The sequence below is a fragment of the Syngnathus scovelli genome, chromosome 3 (genome assembly GCF_024217435.2).
Source record: "Syngnathus scovelli strain Florida chromosome 3, RoL_Ssco_1.2, whole genome shotgun sequence".
NCBI lineage: Eukaryota > Metazoa > Chordata > Actinopteri > Syngnathiformes > Syngnathidae > Syngnathus > Syngnathus scovelli.
Window position 1 is genome coordinate 13,639,096 of NC_090849.1, and position 12,125 is coordinate 13,651,220.

The window sequence follows — 12,125 nt, forward strand, 5'->3', positions numbered from 1 at the left end:
AAGTGGTCATATTGTCCACCGGGTAGACAAAACAATTTCTCTCAAATTATTTCATTATCGAACTTACAATATCTTATTACTTACATGATCATCATTTGATCATACGTGCAAAACACGTGCTCTTAATAGACTTCATTTTTCATAAAATATTTCTCAATACATGTATTCTGCCTAAATTACAAATCAAAATATAACCACATACTACTGTGGGGTTTTTTTTTTACAGTGCACAGAGCTCATAAAAATTACCATTCAACAAACCAACATGTAGTCCAAGAACCGTATTTGTTTGTTTTCTTTTTTATTGTCAACCTTAAAAATTCTTCAAAAAAACACTGAGACACCATTTAAAAATGTACTGGAAAAAAATGTGTTTTGGGGGAAATTATTCAAGAGTCCACTAAGAATGTGGTTTCCCATCCCTGGTCTGAATGCGATAACGTACTGCTGGCCATGATGCCCATTAGCCAGAGGCTGAGCTACACTGTGGTTAGTTACAGACTTGCAATGCCATTTGCCTGCACTTACCTAATATGGTCATGTGGCAATTCTAATAATCAACTCCTTCGTATGACATAATTGTCTGCATTTGATTGTCTACCTCTTAGTCTATTTCTCAAGAGGCAACATTTTTCGAAAAACTAAATATGCAGCACATTAGCAGTTAAACTGTTGTTCTCTGAACAGACCACCCTGCTTACCACTTTGGTGCTCAAAGGCCTGTACACTCGGGTGTGAAGTCTGCGACACGAGGGAAGTCATTAGTCTTCATTAGCAACTTCCAGCAGTTTTTTATGAAGTGCTGTGAAGTTGTCATTTGCCCCTTTGCCCGAGTGAGATGTGGGCTTTGTTTTCTTATTTGGGGGACCAAATGTGAGCATAGCCGGCCCCCGTTTTCTGTATGGGACACTCAACTTGATTACAAATACAGATCTAACCTCTAAGGCTGCAGTTAATGTTGGATTCTCCGTGGTGTCCTAAATCACCCATGAGGTTTTGATATATAAATATATATATGTGCCACACACACTTGAGCTTGCTCCGTCATGGCGTTACATCCAGCCATGAGGCTCCTATCTCTACGAAGCCCTCAAAGTGGCCACTTAGGCATCAAAAAGGGCATGTTGCATTGCTAATGTCAGCGAAAGGTGTGAGATTTCTCGTCAGTCCACTCCAGGGGCTCTTTATTGGGCTGCTAGAGAGCCGTCTGATCCTCAGCCCGGGCTGTATATCGGCATCTGTTAACAGTAGAGCACAGGGGGATCCGTGCAGTTAAAGCAAATGGCCGAAAAGGAAATCTAGGCCCCTGGTCGTCTGACTGCGTGTGGGCGACCATTGACGGGGAGTAAAGAGAAAAGATACCCGTCAGTCCAGCTTGCGTGCGTCTAAGTGGCCTTCTTTTCCTGGGGTCTGATGGCCCAGTTTTGTCCCAGGGGCCACGCTGAGGACTCACTAGTCCCTAGTACATTATGGAATTGCCACTGCTAAAATGCTTTGAGGGCTGATCTACCTTTCACTCTCAAATAAGATAAAAAGCTTGAGCAGTGAAAAAAACTTTACAATTGTGTACTAACCATTTTACTCCCGCTATGTTTTTGTAATAGTTTTTTTTATTATTGTTAATTGTGCATGAGTAATGCAGCAGGTGACAATGTAAAAAGAAAAGTTTGGGTGAAGGCAACAAATATCAATAAAATTTATGTTGGATAATTGAAGTTTTGCTGTTATGAAAATTAGCTTTCCTGCATTTCACAACAGAGTTTTCAGAACTGTTCTTCCATCTATAACTACAACTTAAAGATATGTTTAAACACAACTTGCTTGCTTTGATATGCTAACTAACATTGTTGCCATAAATTTCAATAATTTAGATTTTAAATACTGTTTTAGCCCCCAAAAAAGTTGTTTTCAATATGACTAAATAGGCAAGAAGTTAGGTTCATTATATAAACAAAAAGAGAGAAAAGAAAGAAAAATAATTGTAAAATTCAGTTGTCTTGTGATTAGAAAGTACCGAGAAGACCCTAAAATAACATTTACCGCTCGCACACAAAAAGTCACACACACCAAAAGGCCTCTCACTCACACCCAAAAAGCTCCCACACACCAGAAAGCAGCTCTCGCACATGGAAAAAGATCTCTTGCAGGGGAAAAAAATGCAATCTTTTTTTCTGTTAGACCATTTCTTCTGTAAGGGATTTTATCGGAGCACTTTGCATAAACAATAGTTACAAATATTGTAAAGTAAACTAGTAAGACACAAGCCACCGCCAACGACTTAAAATGCAGCGAGCAATCATGATAAGACAGATGGAGATTAAAACACGCATACTTGAATCCATAGGGAAGCTATGAATTAAAACTATGTACACTATATAAATAAAGTTGTATTGTATTTGGGGCTAGTACCGAGAACACACTCAAGGCAAAAAAAATCTGACATTGACTAAGTCCTCCTCAGCAAGGAATTGGTGCTGTACTGCAACACTTAAACAACAAACTTAACAAACCTTAAACTTAAATATTTAAAAAGTAAAAGTGAGATTCTGGCTTTCTTGGGAAAATTTCCTTGTACTTACAATTATTAGGCAACTATTAGTGATTTATTATGCAACTAAAGTAAAAATGGAAATTTTCCCATCTCACTTGTTTATTTTTATTTGTTAAAGTGAGAATAATAAACTAACAATTCAAAATGTACGAATTAAGATTTTTTTAAAAAATCTGTGATTTAAAAAAAATCAGTACTGTACTACTACTACTTGAAGAAAGTGTCTTCTAAAAACTGGAAGTTGGTTAATTTGAGTTATTTTTTGTTTTAATTTGAGTTACTTTTAAGTCCACCTTTAACACAGAAAGTTCCAAGCAGCTCATCTTTAGTAATACCAGCCCATACCAGTACCCCGCCTCCACCTTGCTAGCGTCTGATTGGAAATGGAGCTCTGTGGCCGTTACTGATCCAGCCACAGTTCCAGCAGGTCCGTCAAGAGTCACTCTCATCTCGTCAGTCCATAAAATCTGTCTACTAATATTTCCTCACCCAGTCTTGATGGTTCAACATGTCTTGCTCAGTGGTGCTCAGACGTCAGTAACTTCCGTAACTTGGCCATGTCTCATAACACATATACACTTATACAGTGTGGAGTTGGAAAAGATGCATAAAAATGATCATATGGTCAAACTACGCACTTGCCTAATAATTCTGCACACAGTGTACGACACATTTAAATGTAGCCAAGACCGTTTTTCAGTGTAATCCTGGGCGATACAGACTGACCTTCCTGGGTGCTCCCCTCAGGCCTTAGGGGTGGTGTGAGGAGCAGTAAACAACAATTATTAGACGTTAAGCGGTGTAAAGAGGTGTGTAGATGAATTAAGGTGAAAGTCTATTTACCTTCGACAAGATGTAAAAAAAAAAAAGTACGCTGAGCTCGACCAATGACCTCTGACTGGGTTGACGAGGATCTCTACGCGGCCTTGTCCTAAGTGCTAAATGGTAAGTGAGGAGAGCCACACGCAACCTGTGATTAATCTAACAACTGGTTGCACATAAGGAATATAAAAGCACATAGCACTTCTTCAAGACCAATGTTGTGCCACTGCGGCGAGAAAGAGGGTGTTAGGAGTGAAGGGGGTTGTTCTGGGAGAAGCCTGCATTTAACGTCACTTGGTTGTAAAATGATTGCACGGAGCTCTCTGTATCTTTAAGTGCATCATTACGAGCCGCGTGTTATTTTCCTTTTCGTTCCTCATCGACCCGGTGCCAAAGTGTCAAACAAGACAGTCAATATTGTCACAGGGAATCTTAATGCACCCCGATATATCTGATTGCTCAGTGTCAGAATGTCCTCTAAAGTGCGCCTGTTTCAAGTGTATGAAATGTGTCTCTCCATACAGTTACTGAAGCGGCTTTTGTGCAGAGGTGTTAAGAGAAGGCTCTGTATGTATGCAACACGGGAAAACAATGAGAAAGTTAAGAGGAAGTGGGATGACTGTGCAACAAAAAGGTTGACAGAGACATAAAAATCACTTCAATTCAAATTGTGTGGCCGGCATTAACATGCTATGACACAAGCCGAGACGGGGCCTTCGTATGACACTCGGAAATTCGGTTGCATGCAAACGGCGGAAGGACGTCCGGGTTGTTGCGGCAGGTTTTTATTGTTTGTCCCTCCTGTCCCATTCAGGGCTGACTTTGGGCTTGTGGTGCTAACTGGTTGTTAATTGGCAGCCTATACACAGGCTTTCGGCACATGCAGAAAGTAGCTCCTCGCAGGGAAACTAGCCTAATGAGATTATCTGTCAGAGCGTGGGCCTGTCTAGACAGCCCCAATACACACACACACACACACATACACACACACACACACACATTGGTGGCAGTTCTGCAGGCATGAGAGGATGCCCTCAGGTAAAATGTACCTGTGGAAGGAGTGCTAGTGTTATCACGCCATTATGGGTTTACACTGACTTTCCCTCCCAGCGTTATTTCTTTTATGGAGAAGAAAACGAGTGTGTGTTTAATGTTAGTAAGTTACTGGTAGGGAACTTGGAGTCACATGACTTGGTTAAAGTAATAAGGATTTAATTATAGGATTTAATGAGACTCAAGTCAACTGAATTGATATCCATGAGACTTGACGTAGACTTGAGCTATATTGTTTGACTCGACAAGTCTTTCCTGTTTACATTTGAAGGTCTTTTACAAAAGATAGCCGTTTGTTTTATTTTTGAAAGATGTTTTTGTGTAGTCCGCACAAAACTGACAAGACACCAGTAGATGTGACTTTATGAAGCAAGTATGAAGGGAGGGTAGCTTCTCAGTTTGGCTCACCAATAGCTCGTCAAACATGCACAAATATGTTTATTTGAGCAAACAAAAAAGTCATAGAGAATATGAAGACTGGTTTGGGACCATTTTAAAAAAAAAATTGTAAATTAGTACAGATAACACTGAGTGTAATGTGGCTAATGTGCAAATGTGTGTGAACGTGACTACATAGCTTGCCCTTGTTGAGTTTTGCCTTAAAACATGAAGGTACTTACACCCACCCATCTCTGTCAAATAAAAATTGTTTGGAGGCCATTTTCCCGTCCTGCAATGGCACAATGTCAACCACCTCCTCCTCATTAACCGTATTCTGACATAATTTCTTTCTCTTTTGCAGGACGAAGTGAATAGGTCATTTAGCACATTGCACACACACATTTTTGTGTGTGGTTGTGTCTGTGTGAATGATCTTTACACAGCTTTTGGTGCCGCTGTCCTTCCATTCCAGATCTTCAGGCAGGAAAGTACGTCCGTATTTGTTTAAAAGTCTCTTAGCAGTTAATAAAGATGCATTTCCTCCGACCCTCTTCCTGTGGGGACGGTATCAAGGCTCTGTTAAGTTTCTTTGATTTCTGCCACCTCCAATCACAGTGGGACACTGGCTCATCATTGTGCCACTTCAAAGCCTGAGAATGACTGTCTTGACCCCACCCACTACAGAAACCCCCTTAAAAGTCACGGTCATCCCAGAGCCAGCGACTGAAAGATGCTCACATCAGCGATGGAACTTGACTGAATGACTGGATTTCCTTTTAACCCAAGACAAAAAGAACAGTGGATATCATTGCTTGGATTTCTTATTGGCCCTCTCCGCAGGACTTGTATATATACTTATTTATACATACATTACCCGACTGAATCTTCAAAATGCAATCCATCAGGGGTAGGTAGACTTTTTTTCCATGATCATTTGGATGATATTTTTAAAAAGAGTTTATTACAGCTAGATGCATTTTCTTTGTCTTCTAGACTTGAAGGCCAACTTCAGCGGGCCTCCTCCCTCTGCCATGGCTTCTGGCGACGCTTATCTGCAGGGCAACATCCGCATGACTCTGGAGGACCCCGAACTCTGGAGAACCTTCTGTGAGATCGGAACAGAGATGATCATCACTAAGCCGGGCAGGTGAGATACGCCAAAACATCAACAATAATGTTCAAAAGTACTTCGTCTCCTTCTTGCATTCTCATGTACTCACTTTTGTTTTCCAGGAGAATGTTTCCACACTGCAAAGTCAATCTATCCGGTCTTATTCCATGTGCCAAGTACATTTTGTTGGTTGATATGGTGCCAGAGGACGGCTACAGATATAAGGTGAATACAATCCCCCAAAAATCTTCTCTTATTGTGTTGCTCCTTAGTGGCAACAATAACATTAGATTCTTGTTTAAGAAAAAAAAAAAAAAAACATTTCTCATGACACTAGTGAACAGCAAATTATAATTGGAGATGTGCCCTAAAAATAGTTCTCGCGCAGATTTAAAAAAAAAAAAAAAAAATTAATTTATTTAAGCTAATCTGTTTGTTGGAAATACTTTCATGTTTTCTTTAGGTTTTGTAGTTTGACCAAAATAAGCTTGCGAAATATGTATTGTACCATGTTAATTATAGGTATGAAAAAATAAAACTGTTGCTGAACCTAATCCTTACGTCATAAATATTATTAATAATATTGCTATGTTACATATAATGATAGTATTATTCTTATTATTATTATGAAAATTTACAGGACTGTCTCAGAAAATTTGAATATTGTGATAAAGTTTTTTATTTTCTGTAATGCAATTAAAAAACAACAATTTTATTAATTAAAGGCTTGCAATATTTCAGTTGATTTGTAATGAATCCAGAATGTATGACTTTTTTTTTTTTTTAATTGCATTACAAAAATAAAAAACGTTATCACAATATTCTAATTTTCTGAGACAGTCCTGTATGTCCAAGCGGACAGATTCAGAATGATCACAAAAAAATGTATAGATTCATCTGTTGGCAATGTATGTTTGCAAATTTGTGAAATGCTCCATTTTCATTTGTATATTTGCTGTCATAAGCAGAAGTTACATATCGAAAAGCTATTTTTACTTGTAGGTCAATTTCCCCGTCATTATAACAGAAAGGTGACCCACTGAATTAAGACACATTTTGGTCACTTATTTATATAGCTTTGCCTGTTGATTTGTCTCAGCCTCCCAGACAAGTTTGTCAACCCCCCCCCTTTGCTAACATTGAACATCAAAGGGTGCTATCTCTTCCTGTTTTTTTATCCCCTGCCAGGAGTCCACTGTACTACCCCCTATCTCAGTGGGTGGCACAGCCAGCCATCACTCTCCCCTCTATCGTCACTGTGGGAAGGGGAGATGAACTTCCCTCTCTGTCACTCACCTCGCTCTGTGTGACAGATTAGCCTTTAATGACATTCTGTCTCCGTCCTACAGTGGAATAAAGAGAAATGGGAGGTTGCGGGTAAAGCGGAGCCTCAGCCCCCCTGCAGGACGTACTTGCACCCCGACTCTCCCGCCCCGGGGAGCCACTGGATGAAGCAGTCCATTTCCTTCCTCAAGCTCAAGCTCACTAACAATACTCTTGACCAACACGGACACGTAAATGGAAAACATTCGTTTGAGCTGATAAAAGTGCAGAATTTGACTTGGTTTCCGCCCGTCTGCAGATTATCTTGCACTCAATGCATCGCTACCACCCACGCTTCCACATCGTTCAAGCCGATGACTTGTTCAGCGTCCGCTGGAGCGTCTTCCAGACGTTCACCTTCCCGGAGACGTCCTTCACAGCGGTCACCGCCTACCAGAACACAAAGGTCTGTTTGAGTTTCTGTAGGCTTTACAGCTGCAAAGACACCAACAGCGCACTGACAATCTAATTTCACCCACAGATCACTAAACTGAAGATCGACCATAACCCATTTGCCAAAGGTTTTCGTGACGAAGGCACGACCAAGAAAAGGTACTGATATGACGAGCAAAAAGTTCAAGGTTTTTGATTTGATACTATGCTGAAACTGCTTTTATTGACGCTGGCGCTGCTCTGCAGGCGCGCAAACAAGAACCCGGGTGACCTCGACAAGAAAGTCAAACTTTCTGAAATGAACAGGCAAGCTGATGAGGACAGTCCATCAGGTATTGAAACTTTTCCTCTTCAGAAAGTGTCCATGTCTTCCAGAAATGAAAGATCTCATAATGTGAGGGAAGTGAGCTGCGATCTATTCAAGACTAAATAATAAGTCTATCTTCTCTCAAGAACATCATACTTACATAGATTTAAACGGGAAGTCAACGCCAAATCACGTGGGTGCAGCCATTTTTGTTTCTACATCGACTTGTTGTCGACTGAAAATGACATCACGGTCACTAAAAGCTCAAGTCACAATCGTCGAGCCTCATCTGTCTTTCTGAGTTTGGTCTTGTGACTTAAGCACACTGAGACCTTAATGATGTCATTTTCAGTCGCCACCTTAGGGCAAAACAGCTGTAGTATTTTTCTGCCTAAATATTAATCTGAATACCTTGGTGGTGATGCATAGGACATATTGGCAGGGAAATAAAATGTAAGCCAAGTAATTTTAAAAGGATTTAATGTTCTCTATCTTTCATATTTTATAATAATTGTTGTTCAATAACTATTTTTCTGAACAATAAATTTGAAAAGGTTCTGGACATATTGGTGAATCTGGCTCATAAATAGATTTCCTCAGTGTACTAATTGTGACCTTATGAATACTTCTGGAAACAAGCGCAACTGGCGAATCCATAAAAAGTAACGTCGTCGTGTGAGACCAAATGTTTTTTGTATTTGGAACCAACAAGATGAGTGAGAAAAGAGCTTTGCTTCTTTGGTTGCTTTCCAGATTTCTGCAGGTCGTCTTTTGAAGCTTACGAGGGAGATGAACCAGAGCTGCAAAAGAAGAAGGAGGTCGACGAGATCAAGGAGGAGCGCTACTCTCCTTGGTCGGCAGAAAGAGAGCACGGCGCCAGGAATGGCTCTCCTCCTGCGGCTGAATCACGGGACGTTTACAACACGGAGCAGCTGGTTCCTGCTCCGGCATCCTACCAGCCCTACAGGTGACTACTGGCAAAGAACTTAAATGACTGATTTATGGCCCCCCACAAAATACAAGTTGTGTTAAGTACGAGTGTATTAAGTACAAAAGTAGAAATGGAATTTCATGGTCAATTATGTAGAAAAGGGCTCACCAACCTCTTTGAAGCTGAGAGATACGTCTTGGCTACTGATTAATGCGAACCGCTACTCGATTGTTACAACACATTTGTTCAAATGACTTTTAATAATGGTATGATTTAGGGCCTAACCTATGGCAGCATCTCAACAATACTGATCTTCTGTCTTCGCTTGACAAGGTTCCACGAGTACGGAAAGTCTCCCTCCCCATCCTCTAGCGTCGGAAGCAGCGCCAGCGGTTCGGGCCGCAGCAGCTTCGAGTCGCGCGTCCCGGAGGTGGCCGTCTCCGATCACGACTCGTCAAAGCCCCGCACGCAGGAGGTAGCCCCCTCCCCTTGCGCCCCCCAGCATTTCCCGAGCTCCCAAGACTACCCCGGAGTGCTCAACATGACTGTGGCCCAAGCAAGCAAGCCGGGCGTCCTCAGCCACCACATCTACGGCCCTTACGGCGCCGAGCAGCCCCTGGGACAGTGGAGCGGCTCTGGTCCAGCCCAGTACCCGCCTCCTCATCACCTGACCGCCGACTACACCACGCAAGCAGTGCATCACGGCTATCCCCATGGCAACGTGACCGAGTGGAGCCAGTACCCACTGTTTTCTTATTCTTGCTGGTGAGCGCCTCTCCATTGGAGACTGAGTGACTTCCTCCATGCCGACACAGTGTTGCTCACAGTGTCATGCGTGCACGTTTTCACGCAGTCGCAGGCCAAGGCCTGTGACGACAATACAATCATCGGTGATATCAAGTAATGAGCCGTCTGGCTGGACTGAGACTTGCCTACAAAAGTGTGCGATGCCATACTGAGGATGAGGAATTGCTTTATCGTTGAGGTGTCTATTTATTTTGTATTTCATTCCATCTTCTAATCTAGTGAGTATATTATTTTTGTAAAAAAAAAAAAAAAAAAGAGAGAGAAAGTGTGCAATTAATTTTTGTCTCCCAGTGTTGATGTGATCTAAAAATAAAGACTAATATGGTCTGTTTGACGTCTCTTTAAATCTTGGCCATTTGCTTCAGATGTATTTTAGATTAGATTTTACCTCTTATCACACTTCCCACAAGTACAAGGCAACAACAGCAGACTTCACATTGAATAAGCACTAATTAATTAGCCTTTATATTATAAACAACATGTAATTTTATGTGGCCTACTAGCAAAAAAGTGTCTAATAGATGATTTTTGCTAAATATATAGATTTTGTTTTCCATTCCGGCCAAATATCTAATAACAAATATTAGAAGCAGTTTGTTCATTTCACACCATCATTAATTAAAACTTCTGATTTCCAATTAAATTGGTTGTTAACAATGTATAATAACATTGATTATGTAAAAGATTATGAATATTTTTCACATCATAACGCCCCTCTGAGAGAAACCAGGATATTTGTGATCACGTTGCTGTATTGGCCTTTATTAGATGTGGACGGAGTGTAAGGTAAACTTGCCGGCCGGTCTGTATGTCTGTCTGTTTTGGGCAATGTTTAATAAGCAGCACATCTTTCAATGGTGTTTATTTGTATTTCTCCATTGTCGCTCTAATGAGCGCCACTCTGTAGTTTCGACAGGCCCAGCATGCATTAAAGACTGTGTGTAAGTGCGACTGCAGCTCACCTGCTGAGGTTTACCCACTAGCATCATAAAGCAAAGCACGACTCTTGTTCTTCATGTGAATGGCTGGAAAAGGCATGACAATGGGGGGTTGGTGGCCACCCTTTCACAACTGGAAAATACAGGCTGAATAGTGCGCTTCCACCCGAGATGGATATGAGCCACTAATGACCGTTGTAAATTGGGGGTGGGATAGGAGTGGGAGGTCATCCTCCAGGAACATAACTCATCTAGTGTACAATTCATTATGTTGGAGGAGGGGGGGGACATGCAAATCGCCAATTCCATCATTTTGACTTTGAAAAAAACGTTTTTTGAAGGTCAGCTAAATAATATAGAGATTCCGTCTTTTGCTAGCTAGTTTATGTTTATCGTTAGGAACATGGGAAATAAAGGTATGATAGAGAATAAACAGTGGGTAAACAAAGTGAAGTATAAAAACTGGGTGGAAAAAAAGTGCGCAATGGTAAAATTCTTACCAGCACATTTTTTCTTTGGACACTACGAGCTTGCATAGCTAAATGTATATTTAACAACTTATACTCTTATGGTGAAGATGCATATGGTTGAGTAGCAGTCTACTGAGTAGTTGCAAAGGAGTCACAACATAGGAACATTCTACATAAAAAGAATAAAAAAGAAAAGTACTGTTTTTTTTCTTTTTACAATTCCATTGGGTGTAATATGCGTGGTCTCACAATAAGGTGTAATGTGGGCCTTTTAATTGCTCTGATAATGGTCAAAGAGCAGCACATCGACTTGCACTAAGATGTCTGTAAAGTCCGCTGGTGTGGTTAAGTGCAAGACATATGTTTTAAGTATCCCTTGGTGGTACTAGAGCTTTAGAAAAGAAGGATTGATCTATGTTGATCGTGGAAGTCCACGACTGGTGTCAGCAGGTCCCCCCAGACAAGCAGCACAATAGTGTGAAAGATAGCAAGTGGGGGGCTGTTGAAGGCGGAGGGGGGTAACAGATGTAGAGGAAACACCCTTGAGAGGAAAGCAGCAGTCAACCTTCATAAAGCTGATGGAGTGTAGGGCCAAATGGAGAGGAACTAGAAGAGACTGGCTGGCTGGAATAAAACCTATTGCAGTCCCAAAAGTCTCAGTCCACCTGTGGAAATCCAGCTGCTTCAGAAGGTTTTAATCTACAAAAAGACCTCAGTCCCAAATTGCGCCGTATTTTTACATGACTATCCAAAAGATAACTGGTAGAGAACAATGAGAGTTAAAAGGCCTAATTCAGGAGAGGTTCTTCAGGTCTGCTTAATATAAAAAATAATTATGTTTCTGGTGATTCAACAGTATTGTGTGTACTGGTGGTTTTTACTGAACTAGAACGCCTTGAAAAAATAATCTTAGAAGCAAATGAAAACTGGATTTAAAAAATAAAGTTATGAACAAGACATCCTAGAAGAGGGGTCGGTTACCCGCGGCTCCAGAGCTGCATGCGGCTCTTTAGCACGCCCCTAGCGGCTCTCTGGAAT

General features: G+C 41.1%; 1 protein-coding gene across 1 annotated transcript; it reads left to right on the forward strand.

Annotated features, from left to right (window-relative positions):
• Positions 1 to 91: 91 nt before the first annotated feature.
• On the forward strand, positions 92 to 10,010 carry tbx16 (T-box transcription factor 16). Its single transcript, XM_049716665.1, has 10 exons — positions 92 to 5,295; positions 5,423 to 5,714; positions 5,801 to 5,954; positions 6,041 to 6,143; positions 7,268 to 7,432; positions 7,501 to 7,647; positions 7,723 to 7,793; positions 7,881 to 7,966; positions 8,695 to 8,908; positions 9,206 to 10,010. Exons 2-10 carry the CDS (start codon positions 5,699 to 5,701, stop codon positions 9,639 to 9,641), a joined length of 1,392 nt encoding a protein of 463 aa, XP_049572622.1. The 5' UTR covers positions 92 to 5,295; positions 5,423 to 5,698; the 3' UTR covers positions 9,642 to 10,010.
• Positions 10,011 to 12,125: the final 2,115 nt, after the last annotated feature.

What these genes read in the sequence shown, in the direction of transcription:
- tbx16 (XM_049716665.1), top strand. An exon ending in ATCATCACTAAGCCGGGCAG is followed by an intron (nt 5,955 to 6,040) that starts GTGAGATACGCC and finishes TTTGTTTTCCAG; the next exon opens with GAGAATGTTTCCACACTGCA. An exon ending in AGGACGGCTACAGATATAAG is followed by an intron (nt 6,144 to 7,267) that starts GTGAATACAATC and finishes TCCGTCCTACAG; the next exon opens with TGGAATAAAGAGAAATGGGA.